At 39.7% G+C, this 22,114-nt stretch overlaps 1 protein-coding gene across 1 annotated transcript in view; it reads right to left on the bottom strand.

Moving 5' to 3' along the window:
• Positions 1 to 22,114, bottom strand: part of si:dkey-40c11.2 (drebrin-like protein B) — a 49,820-nt gene that overhangs the window by 6,791 nt on the left and 20,915 nt on the right. Inside the window, exons 2-4 of the mRNA XM_053481359.1 lie at positions 16,096 to 16,151; positions 15,674 to 15,786; positions 13,933 to 14,007 (exon numbers count right to left, since the gene is read on the bottom strand). Of these exons, the coding sequence (XP_053337334.1) occupies positions 13,933 to 14,007; positions 15,674 to 15,786; positions 16,096 to 16,151 (244 nt within the window). The remainder of the gene's footprint in view (positions 1 to 13,932; positions 14,008 to 15,673; positions 15,787 to 16,095; positions 16,152 to 22,114) is intronic.

Here is a 22,114-nt window from a genome sequence, read left to right as displayed (position 1 = left end):
TAATAAAAAACCTAAGTGTCTACATTACAGTATATTAATGTTGCTTTCACACTAGACATGGTTGCGTTGCATCCTGCCCGGGTATCACTGCTTCCCCCTCTCCTCCCCTCCCCTCCCTCCATCACTGGTCAGCTTTCACTTCAGTAATATACCGTAGTCACATATTCAAGCAGACTTTTGTATTTACACTCTCCAGCACAGCAGGTGGCGGTATGCACCTAGTTGGTTTGGGAGCCGGCACAAAACACAACGAGAAGAAGATTACAAGGACGTCACCCTTCACGCTATGCATAATATTGTTAATATTTTGGAATAACTGTTCAGAGGATGGGACTGACACCGTACCGTGCTCAAAGACCAACTTTTTAAGTATATTGGGAACCGTGCCTGGGCCTCTGGTGTGAACGCACGCTACACTGTACAGTGCCATGAAAAATATTTGTCCCCTTCCTGTTTTTGTTTTTTTTGCATATTTGTCACACTTAAATGATTAAGATCAAACAGATTTTAATATCACACAAAGATAAAAAAAATACTGTAAAAATACAGTTTTTAAATTATGATTTCATTTATTAAGGGAAAAAAACTGTCCAAACCTACCTGGACCTATGTGAAAACGTAACAGTGCCTGATTATAATGTGGCTGAATAAAAACAATTCTGTAAAGAAGAGTGGGCCAAATTCCTCCACAGCGATGTGAAAGACTTCATCAGAAACGCTGGATTGCAGTTGCTGCTGCCAAGCGGGGCACAAACAGTTATTAGGTTTAGGGGGCAATTACTTTTTCACATAGGGCCAGGCAGGTTTGGGCAGGTTATATTCTCAATAAATAAATTTTAATGATCTGAATCAAAAAGGGGGGCAAATACTTTTTCACATCACTACACACACAACATACAAAAAACTGCTGGTTACTGCATTTCTTCACATGAATGCTAAACTCATATCTCACTCAACCGCTTCCTGATAATCCACAGATCAGCTAAAACATCACACAGCAAGAAACGAAAATAGAAGACATTCTGCTGGCGCTCACCTGTGCGTGTTTGCTTTCACAAAGTTTCCTGGCAGGATTAGGAAACATGCTCTGAAGACACTCCAAAGACCACTACATTCACACACACAGGAAATCTCTTTGCCAGATGGCACACATTCTCCGTTTGCTTTCCACAAACGTACATTAGAATCCATTGTATTTGCATTGGCCTTCCCGGGCTGGACTTAAAGAATGGCGTGAAATCTCCCACCGGTGATCAGAGACAGAGTACTCACCTGCACACAGCTCTGTTCATGTATATATATGATATAGCAGTTCAGATCGTTGGTATAATAAGAATCAGGTTGATTATAGGGCAGACAGACCCACCTTTTTGTGAGAAACCATTTTGTTCATAATCTTTATGACCATTTGTGCTTCTCTTGTGCATAGTTTTACAATTGTTATATGAATGTTGTTCAGATCTGAAACAGAACCTGCTGCAACCTGCCCTCTTCTACAAAAGTGCACATGACTGGCGAGTGACACAGAGCATGGCATCCCTCCCACCCAAGCAGATTTAGGGCACAAGGCGGGGTACACCCTGGACAGGGTACACACTCACACGCTCATTCGCACAATACGGGCAATTTGGGAACGCCAATTAGATCTTTGGACTGTGAGAGTAGTACCAGGAGGAAACCCACCAACCACGGAGAAAACATTCAGACCCAAGATGGGAATCGAACCCAGAACCTGTAGGTGCAAGGCAACAGTGCAAACCACTAAGCCACCGTGCCGCGCCCCTCTCCCACCCAGAGATCTCGAATCCTTTTCCGCTCCCTTGACTACCGGATCCGGAAGGCGGTGACATCATCATGATTTGACCTAGTGATCTTAAACCTAGTGATCCAAAAGCTTCCTTTTATTCTGTGCTAGTATTACCGATTCTTCCATCACGGAAACTACAGTGAGGGAAAATGACAACAAAACAGGAGCGAACGTTTAAGTGTATACAGAGAAAAGACACAAAGAAAGATACGTTGGTGTGTGTCAGTGTGACTTGAGAACTGGCTGTGTTTTGAGAAATCAAGAGAGTTTTATCTCATTGACCACACTGGTGCGGAACACCTCACACAAACACACTTCAGATCTTACGCAGCCAGTCACACTAAATTCAGAAGCACTTCAGACGAAGAGAGAAGAAGGAGGAGGAGGAGCATGTGAGTGTTTGGGATAAAATCTCATCTGTTTGCAGACAATGACAGTGAAAGTTATTAGGAACTCAGAGTCAGATCCGCTGCCAGGACTTACGAGTGTGAATCCACTTGTGATGTATATTTAACAGAAACATGAAGTCCAGACACAAATCGAAAGTTTACTCCAAATACAGCTACTATTTTTGGACGTCACTAAATGAAGATATATATGCTTAATTGAAGATTTTGAAGGAAGTTTAACAAATAAATAAGTCGTTTTTTTATTATAAATGAATGGATTCTAACCGGGGCATTGGGTGCATTCATACATGATTAATAAACATTTTAGGTTATTCCCAACCAGTGCCATATATAGTGCACATAAAGCTCTGCAGATGGAAATATTTGACTTGGTGGACAAGGGGAACAAAAAAGGGGGCATGAAAAAGAAAAGGCCGTGGGTGTGCCTCAGCCTTACGTCACCGTCGGTGTTGGCTGTGGCTCAAGGCCTGCAAAAACCACAGTTTCAGAAGGGATTAGTGCACTGTGCAGTTCCAGCAAGCACAGGCTGCTTCTTCCACACCCACCCCTTTCTTCATGTCTGGATCCTTCCCACAGCGAAAGCGGCTGAGAGAGCCCAGGCAAGTTAAGACCGATGCATCGGCCTGTCTTATCAAGCGTAATACTTTAGTTAGAACATACTGTATGAACACATTTTCACTTTTCTCACTTGCTTTCTTCTTACTTACTCATCCCTCTTTCAAAATATAAGAAGGGTGGATGACTGTTCTTACTTGCCTAGATAACAGTGTTTAGCCCTTTGACATACAGCAACGCCCCCCCAAGGCGCAGCACGACAGATCTGAAAGAATCATAATACGCATGTCAAAGTCAGCACTACTGAAGTAACAACTTTCCCGAGGGTGAAATGTGTATGAGTAATCGTTATACTGCAACAAACAGGTCCCAGAACAGTTAACGGAAATATAGTGAGAATCTTGTAATCCCACTTGTCTACAACTTTGCTTTCCAAACCGTTTAATAACACAGACCACACCTTAAAATATATTGCTCATTGCTATTTTAAAACTGAGAACAGTTCACAGAGACGTAAGAGATTAGGTTTCGAACCCATGCAGTCGACCACGCGATAATCTTTTTTCCTGCCAGTGTTCTGCTCCACACTTCACTCCAGTATGTAGCGCTATGGCTCAAAAAAAAGAAGAAGAAGCGATACTCTTACAAAACGTAAGTATTGGCAGAAGATGCAAGCAGTTTCTATTCTCTGCAAAAACTCTTGTATATTTTGAAGGAATATGTTCATCTAAAAAAATTTAAAAAGCACGAATTAATTCTGAATCGAAAACTGAGCAGGAAAAGATTGTTGATTAAATTTCCACCGCTCTAGTGGACACTTCAAATCTTTTTAACTGAAGCCTAAGCTTAGTTAGGCCTAAGCCAATTTTATATCCGGTCTTTATCCAGGTTCATATTCAGTAAGTGGTCATGTGACATCGAAATGTTCAGATTTGAATCCACAAAAGCTGACTAAAGCAATGAATAATTTCCCAAGAAATCGAGATGATCGTTTTGCACGACAAGTGTGTTCATGTTAAAGACGCATACAGGTCACTTGTGATTGCAAAAGGAAACTGTCAAGATCTTTCAAGATAGACCATGTCTGAGCAATAAATCAGAATTGTGCAAAGAAGCCTGTTATGCAAACAGGGCTAAAACTGTTCTTTATTGAAATTTAAGCAATAATTAATTGCAACGAAAGCAATCTAATTGAATGAGAGGTGATAATAGAGCATTACACTGCTGGGACGTACAACTATACAGTATGTATCACTCTGCGTTTTCTACAATCCTTAATTAGACTAACTGTGAAAGTAAGTTGGTAAAGTCCACAGTATTGGAAAGTGGCGAGAACAGTTGCCTGTCAAAACCCATATTCAGTCACAGAAGCACCTTTAGCGAGAAAACACATCTGAAAGTAACGTTATCTTCAACCTCCATCCTAAATCCTTCTATGCAAAGTGCTTCTGAACCATCTGCAAGCTGCAAAGCTAACTATTACATTAACTATATGTTGCCTGCTCTGTCAGTCACGGTTAGCTGGGTCCACAAGTCGTGGAATTATATGAATTGTGGAACTGTTGTATAAAAGCAACGTCACACAACAGGGAGTTCCGTCGTGCTGAATATCATCATGGTTTTGATGTGTCGCAAGCAGGAGGACGCAGCCTGCTTAGAGTCATACTGTTTATAATTTTGTATACAACAGAACAGTCTCAATCCTGCCTATATCTCTACTTAATGGGTAGAACATTCGAATTATGCTCTTACTTACAAAAGCACACTGATAAAACCACATCACACACATTGTGCACTCCAATTTGCTAAACAAAGTTAACAAATTTTTAGACTGCTTGATGCAATACAATGATGTATTACACACTCCAAATTTTTGCTTTTTTTATAACTCAGAAGCAGGTGAGCATGAATTAATCTCGGGCATGCTTGCAATGTTTTTTAGAGGAGCGTTGAGTCCCAACGCTGCCTGAACCAGGTCACTTTGTAAAAATAAATAGCAGATGAGTGATCCAGACATCCAGGTGGATCGTAAGACATCATTTTAACTTGAATCCGCTTTCAGTTCTACTAGTTATTAGAAAAGGTGCCATCAGCTCATATTTAAACACTGATAGCATTAAAAAAATCCACACCATTTAATGACTTTCTGCTATAAAGTTTTGTTGTCAGCACCAAATCTAACACTCTCTCACTCATCGTCTATACCACTTTATCCTGTATTCAGGGTCGTGGGGGAGCATGGAGACTATTCCAGGAGACTTAGGGCACGAGACTGGGTACAGCCTAGACTGGGAGCCAATTCATCACAGGGCACACACACACACACACACACACACACACACAAGGAGGCAATTTGGGTATGCCAATTAGCCTAATCTGCAGGTCTATGGACTGTACAGGTCTATTCTGTATAAAACACAACAGGCTTTATAGACTTTACCAGATTCTGGCACCTTTTCTTGCAATGTTACTTAACATAGCTCTTTATAATGTTAATTAACTTTTCTTACTGAAAAATCCATCTTGGTCTGAGAAAAAGACACGCCAAATTAGTTAGTGCTAAAGAAGAGAAGTAATCCGAAGTTACTTTTTATGTAAAAAAAAAAAATCAAGTGGTTCCAAGTAGAAGTGACTTAACATCTTAAACATCTATTTAGTATAATGGAGGATAAAAAATTTAATTTTGGCTTATGTTTTGGTAACTAGTTAGAAAACCCTGACCCCAATACCATCCCCAGCCCCAAATCCTAACCCTAACCTCACCTCCTTCTCCTAACCACTAACCCTAACCCCACTGTCTCCTAAACCAAACCCCTAGCCCTATTTCCAATCCCACCTCCTCTTCTTTCTAACCCCAACCCCAACCCTAACCCCACCTCCTACTTCTTCAAACCCAAAGCCTACAACTCTAATCCTAACCTCTAAACCTAAACCCTGTATACTAATTAAAAGCATTAATCATGATCATTTTTCAGATAATTATTTGTTGGTGGTTGATGAACGGTCAAACAGACACACAAGAATATACAGCTAATTGATGTTTAACAGTGTATGGACATGATAATGACATGCAGCTTGGTAACCTCCAGTGTTTGCCATGCAAACAGATTAAAAAAAATAAATCAAAGAACAAACCCAACCACTTCCAGTAATTGCTGTGATTATGTGGTAACGCCCATTTTCCCCAGCTCAGCCTGAGTGCACTGAGAAGCAAAACAAGACATGAAAAAAAAAAACGAGAAAATACAGAGGAGTGGCTAAAGGGGCCTGAGACACCATCAAAGTGTGTCGCACTAATGTGGCAGAAGCCAAGATGGAGAATCTGGTTTGAATTGTAAACCCCTTCGATCGAAATGAAATGTGTTTGTGTGCTCTTTGGAAATGGGGATCTCTTAGTAAAATCTGGATGGGTGTTCTATGAAATATAAAGCAAGGAATTCTAGACGGTTTGAATTACTGAATGTTAAACCTTTTACAAACAAATTCCTACATACTGTAAGACTCAGTGTCAATGCCATGAGGCACTATAGCTACTATACCTCTACTTGCATGAACCCTGGCATCCGTTGGATCCTTTTTGGCTTTGGGCTACAGCCGAATCCATCCAGAGCTGCCAAGAACAATAAAAGCTCCAGCATGCACAGTAATCTGCTATTAATTCCCGTTATCATTCCAAACAATGCCACCATCTATGACCTCACCCTCAAAACGTTCTTTACAATGCCAGGCAGAGGTGCCACACTGTGATAGAAGAAAGCTTGAGAGAAGCTTGGCTGACATCCAGGAGAGACAAGAATGTCACACAGTGCCACACAGGTATGTCACTGCCACCTGTACAGGACTGGACGTGTGATTTGGACGAACCCTGAACAGCTCCCTCGGTTGACGTTATATGTTTTTATAGTGACGTGATGAGTCTAAAAGCCTCATGTGTCATTTGGCATCCAGGGACCGTAATGGGTGAGTTTTTTAAGTTCCAGCTTCTTTGACACTTTAAGATAGTGACATAGCAACAGATAACGAGGCGACACTCAGCCATTATTTTGGAAACAAATGCAAGAGACAATTTGAATTAAGATTTTCTTAATTTTGTTTAAACTAGGTATGACCTGTGACAAATCAAACCAAATGGCAGGCACTCATGGCTTCAGTGTACTGAGAAGACTTTCTACCATGATGGATCATATAGAGAATTAAAGGGAGTTTTTACGCTTATTCTGTTGTTCTGCACAATCAAAAGTGCCGGTTTGACTTGGACACCAGTCGTAATTCCCAAAACACATGTTTTAGCCTATAATTAGTTCCCATCTCTGACACACAATCAATCAGGGTTTTTAGAGCCGATCACAGATCATAGAAACCAGAACCGGCCGATACTGATCACAGATGTGTGTGTGTGTGTGTGTTATTGGGATTTGCCATTTAAAGTGTTCTATTTATTGTGTAGTTTTATTTGTTTATTTATTTATTTATTTATAACTATTCTTAATCAGCAGTGCTCAAATATAATTAAGATCTGAGAAAGAGTGATAAATGTAAAACTTTATTTATTGAAAAGGCAATATCTATATAATACCTATTCTCATATTATGTAATAGATTATAAAGAAACTGAGCTTACACTCGTCTAAAAATCAAAGATTTTCAATTCCTAAACTAGCATCAAGGGGCCTTCACACGCCAAAATGCTTATCTAAACATGTGACAGTCCTGATGTACTGTACACATACTGGTTATAATGTGCAGCATATGGAACAGAGATTTCCAAAAGTTTGTAATGAAACACAAACATCAGTTACTTCGAATTTGGTGAGCCAATCATGCCTACTCACAAGTAAGCAGTGAGGCCAGGCATTTCTTTATAAATATCAGAATTTCTGCATTCTTAAGAGACAGTCTATTCCTGTTATCCGAAAGAATGCGTGTAGCCGTGCTGAATAGTCGCTCGCAGTCAGCCTGCATGTATGCAGTGGTGAGGTTAACCCCGTCTGCCTTGGCTCTTTTATTTCTCCCTGCATTATTATTTTTTGTGATAACGGTTTTAATCATTTTTACTCTCTGCAGAGCAAGCCTTGAGCTTTTTGAGTGCTTCTGCTACAGGTGGTTGAGTGAGGGTCGACTCACAAGGTTTAGCTGCTGCCTTCGCGGATAACTTTTCACACATTCATATTTACCCACGTTGCGTTGTTTTTAACCGACGAATAAGGTTAGTTGTAGCAGATGTTCTTACAGATGTTCCTAATGGGGTTATGCTTTAGAAAAAAACCTTGCATACAGTATTTGCAAACTTGATGTGCTTTAAAGTGACCTGGTAATATTCCCAGACTGGTGACGGAATGTCGATGTGGCTGACGACTCGTGTATTTTGCGTCATCACAATAGTATCGGTTTATGTGATCAGCCAGTTGAGAGACAACCAATCTAAGTGATTATTGGCCGATTTCGTACACACACACATTCACCCATTATGGGCAATTTGGGAACGCCAATTAGCCTAATCTGCATGTCTTTGGACTGTGGGAGGAAACCTAAATACCCAGAAAAAACCCACCAAGCACGAGGAGAACATGCAAACTCCATGCACATAGAGGCGGGAATCGAACCCAGCCGGGAATCAAACCCGGACCCTGGAGGTGCAAGACGACAGTGCTAATCACTAAGCCTCCTTAAGAAAAACTGTCATTTATAATCTTTAATTAAATGTGTATAAAGACATTAAAAAGAATGAGACTCAAGGAACATGTCCCAGCTCAATTTAAAAAATAATAAGTAAATAACCAAAATGTGCCTTCACTCCCTACATCAACAAGGCCTTCCCTAAGAATGGGAGTCATGGAAGGTCCCATGGCGTGTATATATTTTACTACATGTCAGAAGAGCTGAAGTGAAAAACGGGGAACAGAAGACATTCCTCGGATGCCTCTCAAACTGACCGGGTGATGCCTTTAAAAGGCAATAAGTTTACAAATGACCCTGTGCGCATTCAATAAACTCATAAAACTTTTCTCTGCGATTATGGAAATGTTAGGCAAACATGGTCCGTCTGGGGAAGCCATGGGAGACCACGGAGACCGTGAACCTTCTCACGACATCAGACACGGCTCAACACTTCCACATGCAGAGGCCCACGGTGCATTCTTTTCTTTCTTTCTCTCTTCCTCCATTCCATCCTTCCATTCTGATCCTTCTTCCTTCTTCTTTAGTAGAGCTGAGGAAAAGAGAGCCATCAGGGCTGCACCTGTCACCAGCCATTGAACAGCCACTCCGCAAATACCCACAGAGGAAGGAAACAACCCACAAATAGGAAACGGGCTAACAATAGAAAGTGATTTTTAAAAATCATGGTAGGCTTGTGAGATCCTGAGTAACGGGCCGTAAAGATTACAGCGCGACACTAGTATCACCTATGGCCTTGAGAGGGGGAGGAGGGGGTGTGGACAGACACATGTAACACGTCATGTATGTCAAGTTATGTCATTACGTGACATTAGAAATAATATCAGAAGCTGTCTATGAGTCAGATGTTCTGTTGCAGGTTATTAAAGTCTGTATAGGATGTGTTATATGTGAAAAGGGAACCCATGTTACACAACACGACATGACAGAATCCCATCTTAAAGGCGGATATAACATTTTTGGATACCAATCTATCGTGTGTTATTCTTGTGTTACTGCTGGGCGATCAAATCAATATCATGATTAATTGGACATTTTACCTTCATTATGATTAACAAACAATAAAAAAAAAATTTTGACCCCTCAAAAAAAAAATTTGTTCTTTTTGTCCTTATAGATTTTACTATAAATATGCTCAACTATTAACGCCGGAATATATGCAAATATATTGCAACAAAATATATTGAATTTTAAAAAGAAATCATTAACACTGGCAATATTATGTCGAATAGATGTCCTGAATACCTCTTTTGGGTCATTTTCACCGAATCGCCCAGCCCTCTTTAGAGCTGAGCTTGCTGAAATAAACAGCTGGATGGTTATTTCTGCTTCCATCCAAACCACACAACACACCAGTTCTGCTTGTTGTTTTTTTTTGTTTTTTTTTTTAAATCTTGATTTTGTTTAAAAATGCTCAGATGCAGCCAAAGTTTACATTTCCCATGCTTCTGAAGCCAAGTACAAGACGAGAATCAGAGTAACTCAAGTTAGCACAGAAGTCAGTACGAGCTTATCACACCCAGACATGCCTGTGCAAAACCAACTGTTCTTTTTTTTTATCACATTCAAAAAGCCGATTCCAAACAAATACGGCTCACACACCTGCTCGCGCACAGGAGGAAACGGACGTGCCGCGACGAACGTGTGCTGATAGGGAATGAATAGGGCACTTGTCACTGAGCAATCATCAATCACAACTGAAGATCAACAGACTCAGCGGGATAAACAGATATATTATTGTAACGGAAGAAGAGAGTGCACGGCACAATGACTTCATTATCGTTTTCCACCTCCTTCTCTCGATGCAGTGCTGGTGGCACTATTGTCCTACACTGTTTCCACTCATCATATATGCTCGTGTATGCTGTGTGTGCGCATGTGTGTGTGTGTGCACGCGTTTGTGTGCATGCCTTCCAGCTCACTCCTATCAAGTCTGGCTTTGTATTCACAACTATAGCACGAGGACTGTAATTATTCCGTTTAAAAGATAAAAGAAAGGGAACGAAGAGTTCACAGAGGAAGACAGAACATTCCAGAAGGATATACGCACACACAGGATGAATTAAAAAAGAAGAAAAAAAAACAACAGGAAAACTTTGCCCCCTTACTCATGCGAGTCCTAAATGCTTACGAATGGGATTGAGCCGAGCTGATTATTGGGATTCTATAATGAATTCCATGTATTGGTATTTTAATCCCAGAGAAACATTCTGGTGCTGTTTTAAGGAGCACGAAAGTAAATTATAAGTGTCATGTTGTGGCTGTGTTTACGGTAAGAACAGGGTATAAAAGCATTATTCTTAGCTGTGCACAGCAACACGGCTTCCACTAGCTTAAATCGTTATGAAGTTGAGGCAATGCATGAATTTATTAAAAAGATACAGCTCATTTAAACTTTGTAGATGTTTTATTTCCTGTGCATAAAAAAAATTAAAGCTGTAGGCAATATGGCCTTTAATAATTTTCTAAATTTGCTTAGGAAACATGCTTAGATTGTAATCTATTAAGACAAGCATACACAAAGTGTAAAACCGCGGTAAAACGTTCGATTGGTGCAAACGTTATGCATCAGCACAATGCATGATGTCATACTGTCCACTGCACCACTTGCACATTACAGGAACTTGACTAGAGGTTATTGCTACATCAACTGTATAAGTCCTGTGCTCACTCCAAGCTATTTTTTACATGTTCGTGAGAGGCGAGAGTTTCAGACGTTTAGCAGTCGATAAAAACTTTCTACCTTTATGGTATTCAAGCACAAGTGCATTAATGTAGCAGGGGAAAAAGAAATAAAGGTGGTTTTTATTCTCATAACTGTGACCTATTATTATGCACAAAAATCTAAAATCCTCTTAGACACCTAGACTTATTTGCAATAAATAAAATAAATGTATAAATTTGCTGGCAGATTTTGTTTAATTATGTTAAATTACATTACAAGATTACTAGTTTACATTTCAGTGGCCAAAGCAAGTCACTTATACATTATCATCATACCACAAAATCATATGTTCATTACAAATACAGTATATTATATCATAGTTCATAGCCTAACCATTGCAATCATATGTGGGCTTTCTCAAAAAATAATAATGTTGCCACGAAATTTAAACCATGCACAGTAATGATCTTAAATGTCGTTTTTTATGCTGCAGCATTAAGAATTCCCGTTTACTGAAACTAAGACTAAAAACATGTTCCCGCATGACAACCACTGCGTATTTGTCTGCCAAATGCTGAAATGTAAATGTAAATATATGTTCCCGCATGACAAACCACTGTGTACAAAGCCAGGTCTGTGAGGACACAGTTTGCCAAGTTTGGACTAGAAGAACGTATTACCTGATATCAGCGCCTGATCACACTTGTGCTCTTGTAGCTTAATCTACACAAATTGCCACAGTGGGTCATTAAGCTTCACAGCGCTATTATTGCACCTAATGGTAAAAAAAATGAGAAAACGAAGTAAGACATAACTTACTAATAGAGGGATACTGGGGTAGAACGACGTTTGACCCACAATCACAATCAGAGAAGGAACAGAGTATTGAATAGTAAACAGTCAGATGGAGCTGGTTTAAAAATACTCTGTGGCTACCAAGATTTTGTTTTATAGCAAATAAAAGGCATTAAATATGCACATTTTTGATATACAGTGGAACCTCGGATTACGAACATAATTCGTTCCAGAAGCGAGCTCCTATTTCAAAACACTCGTAAACCAAATTTAATTTTCCCATAAGAAATAATGGAAACTTAAATTATTTGTTCCACACCCCAAAAAAATAAATACATAAACATAATTAATTAAGAAATAAAACAAATTAACCTTTACCTTTCGAAAAAGTTAAAATAAATCCCGACAGATTTATGTTGTCTGAGAGAAGTGTTATTTTTTGTGTGTGCAGGCACTGTGTGTGTGTGTGTGTGTGTGTGTGTGTGTGTGTGTGTGTGTGTGGCTAGGGTAAGTGGAGACTCTTGCTTTCAGCCCCTCCTGTCTCCCCCTCCTCATCTTACACATCGAAACTTTCTTCTCTCATTTAAACACACTCACACACACATTAACGGAAAGACTGTTGTTCTCTCGTAAATTATTAAAGCTTCTCCGCTTTATTTTAATGTTGCTCGCGACAGCGTAACAGCCCGTTAATTCATGCTCGTGTAATGATGAGATGGACAAACAGTATAAGAAACAGTACATGCGCGCTGTACACACGGGTTTCCGAACACAAAATAAAATGTTTTACACACATACACACACACGTGATTACAGTGTTATAGTAAACAGTACACACGTGCAAGGATGTTGATTATACCAGTAAGAGACGAGCACTAAGACCCAGCAGATGATTACCCACAATTCTGCAGTGCAAGAAAAAAAAAACGTTGGCTCAGTTATGATCACGTGACGCACAGCGTCAAAACAAGCGCATACGTGATACATGATACTCGGTGCTCGTAAACCAAGACAATGCTCATTTTTCAAGTCAAAATTTAACAAAAATCTTTGCTCGGTTTGCGAAACACTCGTAAACCGCATTACTCGTAATCCGAGGTTCCACTGTAATAAATAAAGCAAATAAAAGTCAGTGGGTCTGTGATGCATGAAACTATTTCTATTGTACAACAGATATTGTTGTATAGCATATTTAAAGAGACGGTAATGAAATTACTTTATGGACAAGACACATGTTTTCCATGCTAAGGAACAAAAAAAAAAACTTTCAATGAACACTGTTTTGGACTTTCAGGTCTTTTGTGTGACTTGATATGCAGTGAGGCTGGAAATTGTGCTAAAACCTCACAAACCTGGTAATTATATTGAACCTTGGATACAGCTGAACGCACCAAAATATGCTGTGAGAATGTACGCTGGATGACTACAGATTGTTGTTGACTCTGAACTGCCTATTATCTCTAAAAATTCACTACACACAGGCCTACAGCATACATCAATGCAAGTCCTGTTCAATTTCGTTTAAGCCGTCCTGGGTCCCGAACTGTACTGTACTGTTATGTGCATTGCAGTTTTTCCTGGACAGTTTCTTGATAACTATAAACTATTTTTAACATCTTGAAACAGGAAAAGATTTGTCAGAAGGATTATACAAGCATCGTATGATGATATATAGAGAGTGTACTGTAGATGGGTTAAAATGTCATTTGAGGACATTCAGGTCTTATGCGGTTAATGTCATTGTGTGCCACCAACATCTGTGGTCAATCATGAGAAGCAGGAGAAAATAAAATCGGGCAGTAAAATGTGAAATGGATCATCTGATGAAATAGGAGCTTGAATCTGAGCAACACTCGATTAGAAACAGCAATTAAAACTCAAACAGACATTAAATGTCTTGGTATTGTGAATAAAAAAAGTGTGATGTAATATCAATATTGTGATGAATACCTGTGTAACTTTTGCACCTACATAACAGTAGCATTTCATTTTGTACATAAAAAAAAAAAAAGATTTAAAGATTACCTTGAAGAATTGTTTGACTGCAGGCACATGACTTTCACATTCTGTCTTTCGAAACTCATCCACATCCTCTCCAACCTGTGAAGCAGAGTTAGAGGAAGTTCTGACTTAAATAGAATTTCAGAGAATTAAAACAGCAAGTACAGTACGTTCACCACAATAATAAACGGCTCGTTAAATTCAACAGTTATTTACTGCGCCGGGTACATTTCAAGCGACACCATTATGATGATTATATGTACATATTGTTTTTATATTCTGCTTTCAAAAGCCAGACTTTCTTGTATTCTTTAATGTAGTCTTGAGAATAGTTTCTCATGCTTCCTGAAGGACTTTTTTGTCTCTTCATATCAGTCCAGTCGCTGTACCTGACCAGTTTCAGAGGAATACTTTTTTGTTTGTTTAGCCACTCAGGGCCCTATGAATCATTCAAGCGTTAAAAGATCTACCTTAAGGCACGGACCAGTGAGACACAGGTGCAGATAATTACAAAGAGACAAAAAGAAGAACAGACAGACGGACAGTAGACAGATATTTATTGATTCTGGAGGAAAGTTCAAAATGATCAGGCTGGTGATTAGTATACTGGTGATACTGAATGGTGAGTGGTTGGAACAGATGAGAGGGGAAATGAGGTTGCTGCTGATGTTGTTACAGAAACAACCAATGTATAAATTGCTTGTTTATGCACTTTGCAGCTTGTCGCATAAAAAAAAAAAATGTGTTCCTGTTTCTTTTTAATCTACACAATTTATTTTAATATAAAGAGAAGAGAAGACTTTGGCACAGTACTCAGTCACTCATCGTCTATACTGCTTTATTCTGCATTCCGGATCTCCATGCACACAGAGACAGGAATCGAACCCGGACACTGGAGGTGCACAGCACCAGTGCTAACCACTACACAACCGTGCTGTCAAATTTGCTTGTTCACTGCATGATTCAGAGGAGTGTAAACAGGAAGTGACCTCCAGTTCCACTGAAACGTCAAACCTTGATGTATCTAGATTAAATATGATAAGAGTTAATAATAACATGTTTAGGCAAAAATAGTTGTGGGGCAAGATGCCTTTGATTTAGTTAGAATTTATAATGGGAGTAAAGGAGGTTGTGCCGTAAATAGCACAAGAGAAAAAAATGACATTTCATTTTAAGTTCCATAGAAAGAAACATCCTGTTTGTTTATTAGTTGTTTATGTTAAACAGAGTAAGTGCAATATTGTCTACATTTTACATTTACTCTATTATCTGACCGGAGACAGATCTGATATACGCTGAGTTTTTATCTGCACTGTTAGCAGGGCACCAAAGCCGCCTTCTCCTTTGCATCGCCTGACTGGCTACAGATGCCACCTCTGACCCCAAACACAGCATTCCAGGCTTTGTTGTCCTGGCAACCAGTGCTGAGGAGGTTACTGGGAAGGCTCCCAGCATGCTTTGCCCACTTGTTGTGAATGTATTTGCGCTCCTTTAGTTAAAAGCAATCTGGGGGTCAAAGTGTTTTTGTGGGGCGAAAACCATTGCTGCTTCTCATCAACAGGATCCTCACATACATCCCTCTTTGTATCTCGACCAATGTGGAGGCACATAAAGCTCACACCCTAAGAACGGACCAATGAAAACAGAGCATGGACGGTTCACATCCAATGGGATATAAATGAACAAGATCTCACCGAAAGTAGCGTGGCACTAACACCAGTATTTTTATTTATTTATTTTTTCAATTTACATATTATCAGCTTACCCAGCAAATCAAGACTATCCGTGGCTGTCCCACGTCAGGCAGTTTGATACTGCACAGTCCATACATGGGTTTGGCAGTGTTAAACTTCTGGGTTAATTCTGTCAAGCCTCCAGCTACAGGGAGAAAATAATTGAGAAAACAGAAAAGATTACACATAATTCTGAAATTATCATACAACTAATTATTTCTTAAGAACATCTGCTTAAATTATTTTGTCAGATTGCAATCTCAATCAATTCAACATGCACTAAAGTGTTTTTTCTACACGATGCTTAGGATTTAAGAATTTTTTCAACTATCCAAAAGTTTTTTAAACCTGCAATAATGTCTAAATTATGAATAATGCACAAAATATTTGGAGCAGATTAATAAAAATTCCATAGATTTAAAATGCATGTGTATTCACATAATTGGTATCTTACTTCCAGAATCGAAGAGCTTCAGGTTATTGGTGAATCCATCGTATGCGAACAGCGCCCTGGGAAAAAAAAAGAAGAAAAGAAAATCTGGTTCATTTACTAGGCTGGAAATAGTCATAAACTTGGGTTCTGTTTAATTACATGATTACCATCATTATGATGTCGTGGTGTAACCACATTACAGACTGATACAGCATGAGAAGATGGCCTTAATGTCAACAGGAACTGTCAGAGGTCTTGGTCTGGTGCACTTCCTGGATTCTCCTTAAAAGCAAAGGTCAGCTCTGCTTTAACTACAGTAGTGCCTCGTTCACACTAACGTCAGATCACAGGAATGTACTGAGTGGGTAGGCAGCTGCGGGAACCATATGCCTTCACACACCCGGCACACCATTCGGGATGTCTGGAAATGCCCCACACGTTAAACATATGAACATAAATCCCGAGACTGAACACTAACAAAACGTCCAGGCTCTCCCCCGGGGTAATAGACGTCGTGGATGTTCTCACAGGTGAGCTCTCTGCTTTCTGCCCCTTACTGTAGGCTGTCCGGTATGGTTTCAATTAAAGGGCCCTTGGAAGCATCTATCAAACGCCGCACATTCTGCACAGACTACAGGCCTTGACTTACAGGTTTTTCACTGTATTAGTGAGAACTTGCCTAAGTACACACATCTGACAGGTTCAAGTCCAAGCTGGTACTTTCGCGTACTCTAAAGACACCGGAGCTAATAACTCACATAATTGTAGTGTGTGTGGAAACCAAAGGAAGCAATCTGAACCCAGCAGCCTGGGCTACTGTAAGACCATCCTTATTTGTGTGGATCAGAGAAAGAACTGAAAATTTGAGAAAGAGTTTTGCCCTAAGCACCAAGAGAACAATGCAGAAGTCAGAGAAATGTAAGATGAATCATCGGGTAGCGGTTATGACATTTATTCTGTTTGCAGCTCGATATGACAGGATGTGACAGGTCTAGAGCTGGGATATGGAGCACAGTGTCACTTCAGGCCAAACCACACTGGTTTCCTTCCCAGGGCTTATTTATGGTTTTGGGCAGTAGGTAGTAGTTAATGGGAAAGAGTTTACAAATCTGTTTTTAATGGAATCGCTATGATATGGCACTGCGTTAAAAAAAAAAAAAAAAAGACTGAAAAGATGAAATGCCTTAAACTTTAGACTTGATATTCAGTATTTATTATGACACATTTTGTAACCACAGTAGTACCTCGGTATATGAACTTTAGGAACTAAAAATTTGCAATTTGGGCTTACTTCTGGCAGCCGATCAAAACTTGTCAGTGGAAAGCCAAGCGAAGAGAGCTTACATATTTATGGGTTTGTTTTTGCAAATTGTGCAAAATTTTCTGAAAACATGGCACCATGAGTCCCAAGAATGTTATCAAGGACAGCATCAAGAGCCACTTTTAGTTTAGCAGCTGGTGCAGAAAAGAAACCTAAATTAGGATTAAGTGAGGTTTAATGTGTATTTATTTCATATTTTATTTCATTTACTGTCTTCGTAAAAAATATGGGTATAGTGGTGGAAATTGGTAATATTTTGGGATGGCTGGAACAGATTGTCCGCGTTTACGTTATTTCCGAGGGGAAACTGCATCTGGCAATTGAAAATTTCGCCTTAAGACCACAATTCCATAATGGATTACCATTGTACATCGCTGTACATTGAAACTAACAGGTTAAGCAGCCACAAGTCGAGACTGACTGAATCGCCCTGGGAGATTATGGGGTTAATTATATATAAGTAACCTTTTAGAATGATCTATCTATCTATCTATCTAATCTTGTATTACCTTGTATTACTTAAATACTTGGCTTTGATCACGACAAGATTAAATAAAAAACAAACACTCCTGAATTTACCCAGAACTCAATGTACGGAAATGACGTTAATCAGATCAGGTGCCTCTTCTGAAGATCGACACATCCACAATGGATGAAGCTTTTGTTACGTCTGGGTACGTGTCTTATGTCGGTTCATAAATAATAAATTAACTAGAAACAAGCATGTTCTCATTGTTGTGCTAAAATCCACTAGGCTTCTGCTCACTGGAAGTCATCCAAATGATGACCCCTGTGTCTGACACAACGCCTAGACCTTATCGTCTATCCACACACACCTACACCCTTCCTCTCTCTCACACAACATACACACACACTGACCAAGTCTGCAACTCCACGGTCCATAGACACGATAACAAGGTGGTGTGAGAGAGGTAAAAAGTAAACACTGTCAGTCTGGAGTGTGAGTTGAGACAGATGGTAAGTTGGAAATTCGAGCTAAAATGCTAGCAGCGAGCTAAATAATTTATGTCCTACACCAGAACTGATGATCATGTTGGTGCATATAAAACCTGCTTAAAAATGCTCTTTAACATTATAAAAAAAAAATCCTTAATCATCTTAAATCATTCTATTTACATTAGGATTTATTTTAAGTGTTATAAGCAGAAAATATTACGTTATTTATAAGTAGTCTCGTAAATCCCTTCTGAGACTTCACCATATACAGTACCATGTAGCTTAGATTTATGTCCTCTACATGCCTTGACTTGGGAGAAGCCAAAGACTAATGCTTTAACAAATGTAGTTGTGATACACAATGCTGGGATTTTTTAAACTGTCATTTTTAACACATGGCCAGACAGCATCAGCTAAATCCTTCTAAAACCTCAAAACAAGTTCTAACTAAAGCCTTATTCGGACTGGATTAGTTTTACATGTAGACATACAGTAGTGTATTCTAACTATTACTTTTTAATCTCTAGGATTTTAATCCTGTTCAATTCGGTCATGTCGGTAATTTTTTTACATTGAAATGACTGATGTGAAAGATTATTTCCTATTGTAGCTTCTATAAATAGGCAGAAGAAAACCACCTTAGGTAATATATATCCAGTCTGAAAGGTACAAGGTCTGTACCGAAAGTAAGGCCAAAGTATGCCTAACATTTTTATTAACTTATACAATTTAATTTGCATTTATTTCGGTACAAAAGGTACTCGATGTATTCGCTCCAGCGTTTGAGCCAAATGTGGAGTCCTGTTTGGAAATCCTTTTTCGTTGCAGTCTCTGACTGTGCTACAGAATGTCAGATTACGGAGATGACACCATTGACAAGAGCAATGTGCACAGATGGATAGAGAAGGGGAAACCTGCATAAAAGACACAACCTCGCCGCAGGGACACTCAACTGCGACAAGGGATTTTCAAAGAGGATTCAAGAGTACAATATGCAAATGCACATGTCCATGCTGGTCCTATAAAATGACATTAAAACTTTACATAAAAACTTCCCACCGTAGCACTATTTACTAGTCCCACAACTAGTTCCGCCAATGTTTTTTCAAAAGTGATGTCGTCATGAATGTCCACTAAACCAGTAGACGAGGATTTCATGATCCAACCCAACGTCATGGTTATAGTTATTCATTCATGCATTTAGTGTCAATTCTGTCAGGACCACACACACCTACAAACAATGACGTAATAAATGCGCGCAAACACTGCTGTCTGGACTGCGACACTTTCAGCCTAGAGCGACGTCTCCTTGGCGACAGTGTCTACAACATTAACAAGACAATGCACACCTTGAACGCATTTGAATGAATAGGCAATGTGTGTTTAGTCCTACTCATGCGTTCCCCACTTAACGACTCCCTAAAGCACAAAGGTTGAGCCAAGGCAGAATGATCAGTTCGCTAGTGGAACACTAGTATGTCAGCTGATGCCGCAGATAGTGTATCTACTTTTGAAAGGTGATCAGTCGGTTATGATTTACGTGATACTGTAAAAAACGTTGACGCAGCCGTGACCCTGAAATAACCCGACGATTTTCTAGGTCCTCACCAGGGGAGAGAAGCGTATCATGGGGATCAGATACAGCTGTTAAGGCGTGCTGTAGCTGGGCGTCTCACAACACGGCGAGATGTCATTACCTCATGTGAGTTAGGGCTGCAAACTGTTCGCAGATGCTCGGGGGCTAGGATTGGATTTCTGATGCGCTTGTTTGTGAAATCCAGCGAGGGAGCAAGGGAGGGACAGAGATGCAGGAGAATCAGCAGCATCATCTGTAAGGAATGAAGCTTGGGATCGACAGGATTGATGTTCTTTAAACCTTCGTTAGACATGAAGTCGGTTGAACGCGGCCATCCTGCTAGACAGGATGACGACCCAGATGAGGTCGTTGAGTGAAAAACAGTGGCTCAGACTTCCTCTCTTCACACATGCAGCTTTGCACTGATGAGAAAAACAGTTCCTTGAAACACTCCATACACCTCCTGGCTCAGGAGCAGAGCAGTGAAGGAAAACTGGGATGCACACAGATAAAAAAAAAACCAAAATGCTAAAGGCAACATTAGGAGTTTTATGGACTTTTTTAAACTATTTATATACTTGTTGCATAGGTGTGGTTTTGCTTAGAAAGATGGATGAATTTTTTTTTCATATGCCGGTTTCTGATGAACACCAAGCTATACTTTCAGTAGATTATAATTAATATGAAAAGTAAAACAATCTCCATCTTTCCGTATTAGCCGGTCTGAAAACAGCTGTATATCAGCATCTGCTGCCTCTATGCTGACCTGGGGGCCTCAAACGCTATTTATAGCAGGCTATCCCAGCAAAGAACTCAGAGACATAGCATTCAGCATCACTCATTTCCTCTTTTCCTGGCGATTATGCCAAAACCGGGAATAAACGGTCAACCCCCCACTTCACTGTGAGCTCGCTGTGTCTTTGACTGTCTGAATGGAAGTTGACAGGCTGTGAATAAACTTCGCATACTGATTGAACCGTTTACTGTACAGTCAGTAAAACTGGAAACCATCTGCTGTGAAACATTCCGAATCATTTGCTGATGATTCGACATCTCCGGGAAGAAAAAGGACCATAACATGAACATGTAGAGAGGAATCATCACGCGATTTATCTGCCAGTTATCTGTGTTTAAAGGCGATTTGTGTAGCAGAGGTGTAATGCAATGCCAATGTCTCTGCATGTGTCTGATTAGTTCAAGGTTTAAAACTGAAGTGGTCCTAAATAAAATATTTTTAATAATTTATGTGTTTGTTTGTCTATTTATTTATTCATGTACTTATTTGGAATTAAATGTGAACCCAATCAACATGCTTTAGGAAACACTGGAAAAAAACACTGGAAAATGTTTTTTTATTATTCGTCCGGGACGTGCATGAGATGTTTCCAACATGAATTTTTTAAGAATCGTTAGAAATTCTAAACAAAACAGTAGCCTAATGAGAAATGTAAGCAACGAAAACTGTATACGCATTGTGCAACTTATCTCACTCGTTTCTTTCAAGCTGTCCAAAAACCACAACAGTATCGGTGAGATACCACCTGTCCACATGTCCATTCCTATTTATCTTTCAAGAACACACAATCGATTTCCTATATTATTGCACCCTTAAGCTCTTAAGCAGGTCACAGTGTACCTGGAAGGTTCGCAGCTCAACAAGACATTCTTCCTCTGTTAGTCCTGACATCACCGTCCCACTTTTGCATTTGCAATTCAAATTCTTGTCTGTTGACAAACAGCTTTTGGCTTCTAGAAAGACGACTTTGTCTCTAAAGAGACATGTCTAAACCTGAGCATTAACAGTGATTTAAAAGGGAGGAACCTCACGCAGGATAGTCTCAGGTCCAGGGGTCACTAGACAACATGAAAGCTACACAAAACAGTATTTAGTGTTTACATCAATGAACTTTGTGGCCACTTAAGAGTAAATCTCTGAGCTTAGTTGAGGCCAGGGAACAGAGTGCAGCACCCCAGGCCCTGGCCTTGCTTTAACTAGCTCAGGCTCCAGCCCGGTACCTTACAAGCCAAGCCCTATAAAACCCCCACCAGACACAGAACTCCTTTTAATAATCAGACTCAATTTTAAAAAGACATTGCTAAAGCTGACAGCAGTACACTTGTGAGCTACATGTACTACCTGGGGCATCTAGAGTATATTGCAGTACTAATATTTGCTAATGCTCAGA

This window comes from Clarias gariepinus, chromosome 21 (genome assembly GCF_024256425.1).
Source record: "Clarias gariepinus isolate MV-2021 ecotype Netherlands chromosome 21, CGAR_prim_01v2, whole genome shotgun sequence".
Lineage (NCBI taxonomy): Eukaryota > Metazoa > Chordata > Actinopteri > Siluriformes > Clariidae > Clarias > Clarias gariepinus.
Note: the sequence above shows the minus strand (reverse complement) of the source record. Positions and strands in the feature narration are given on the sequence as shown.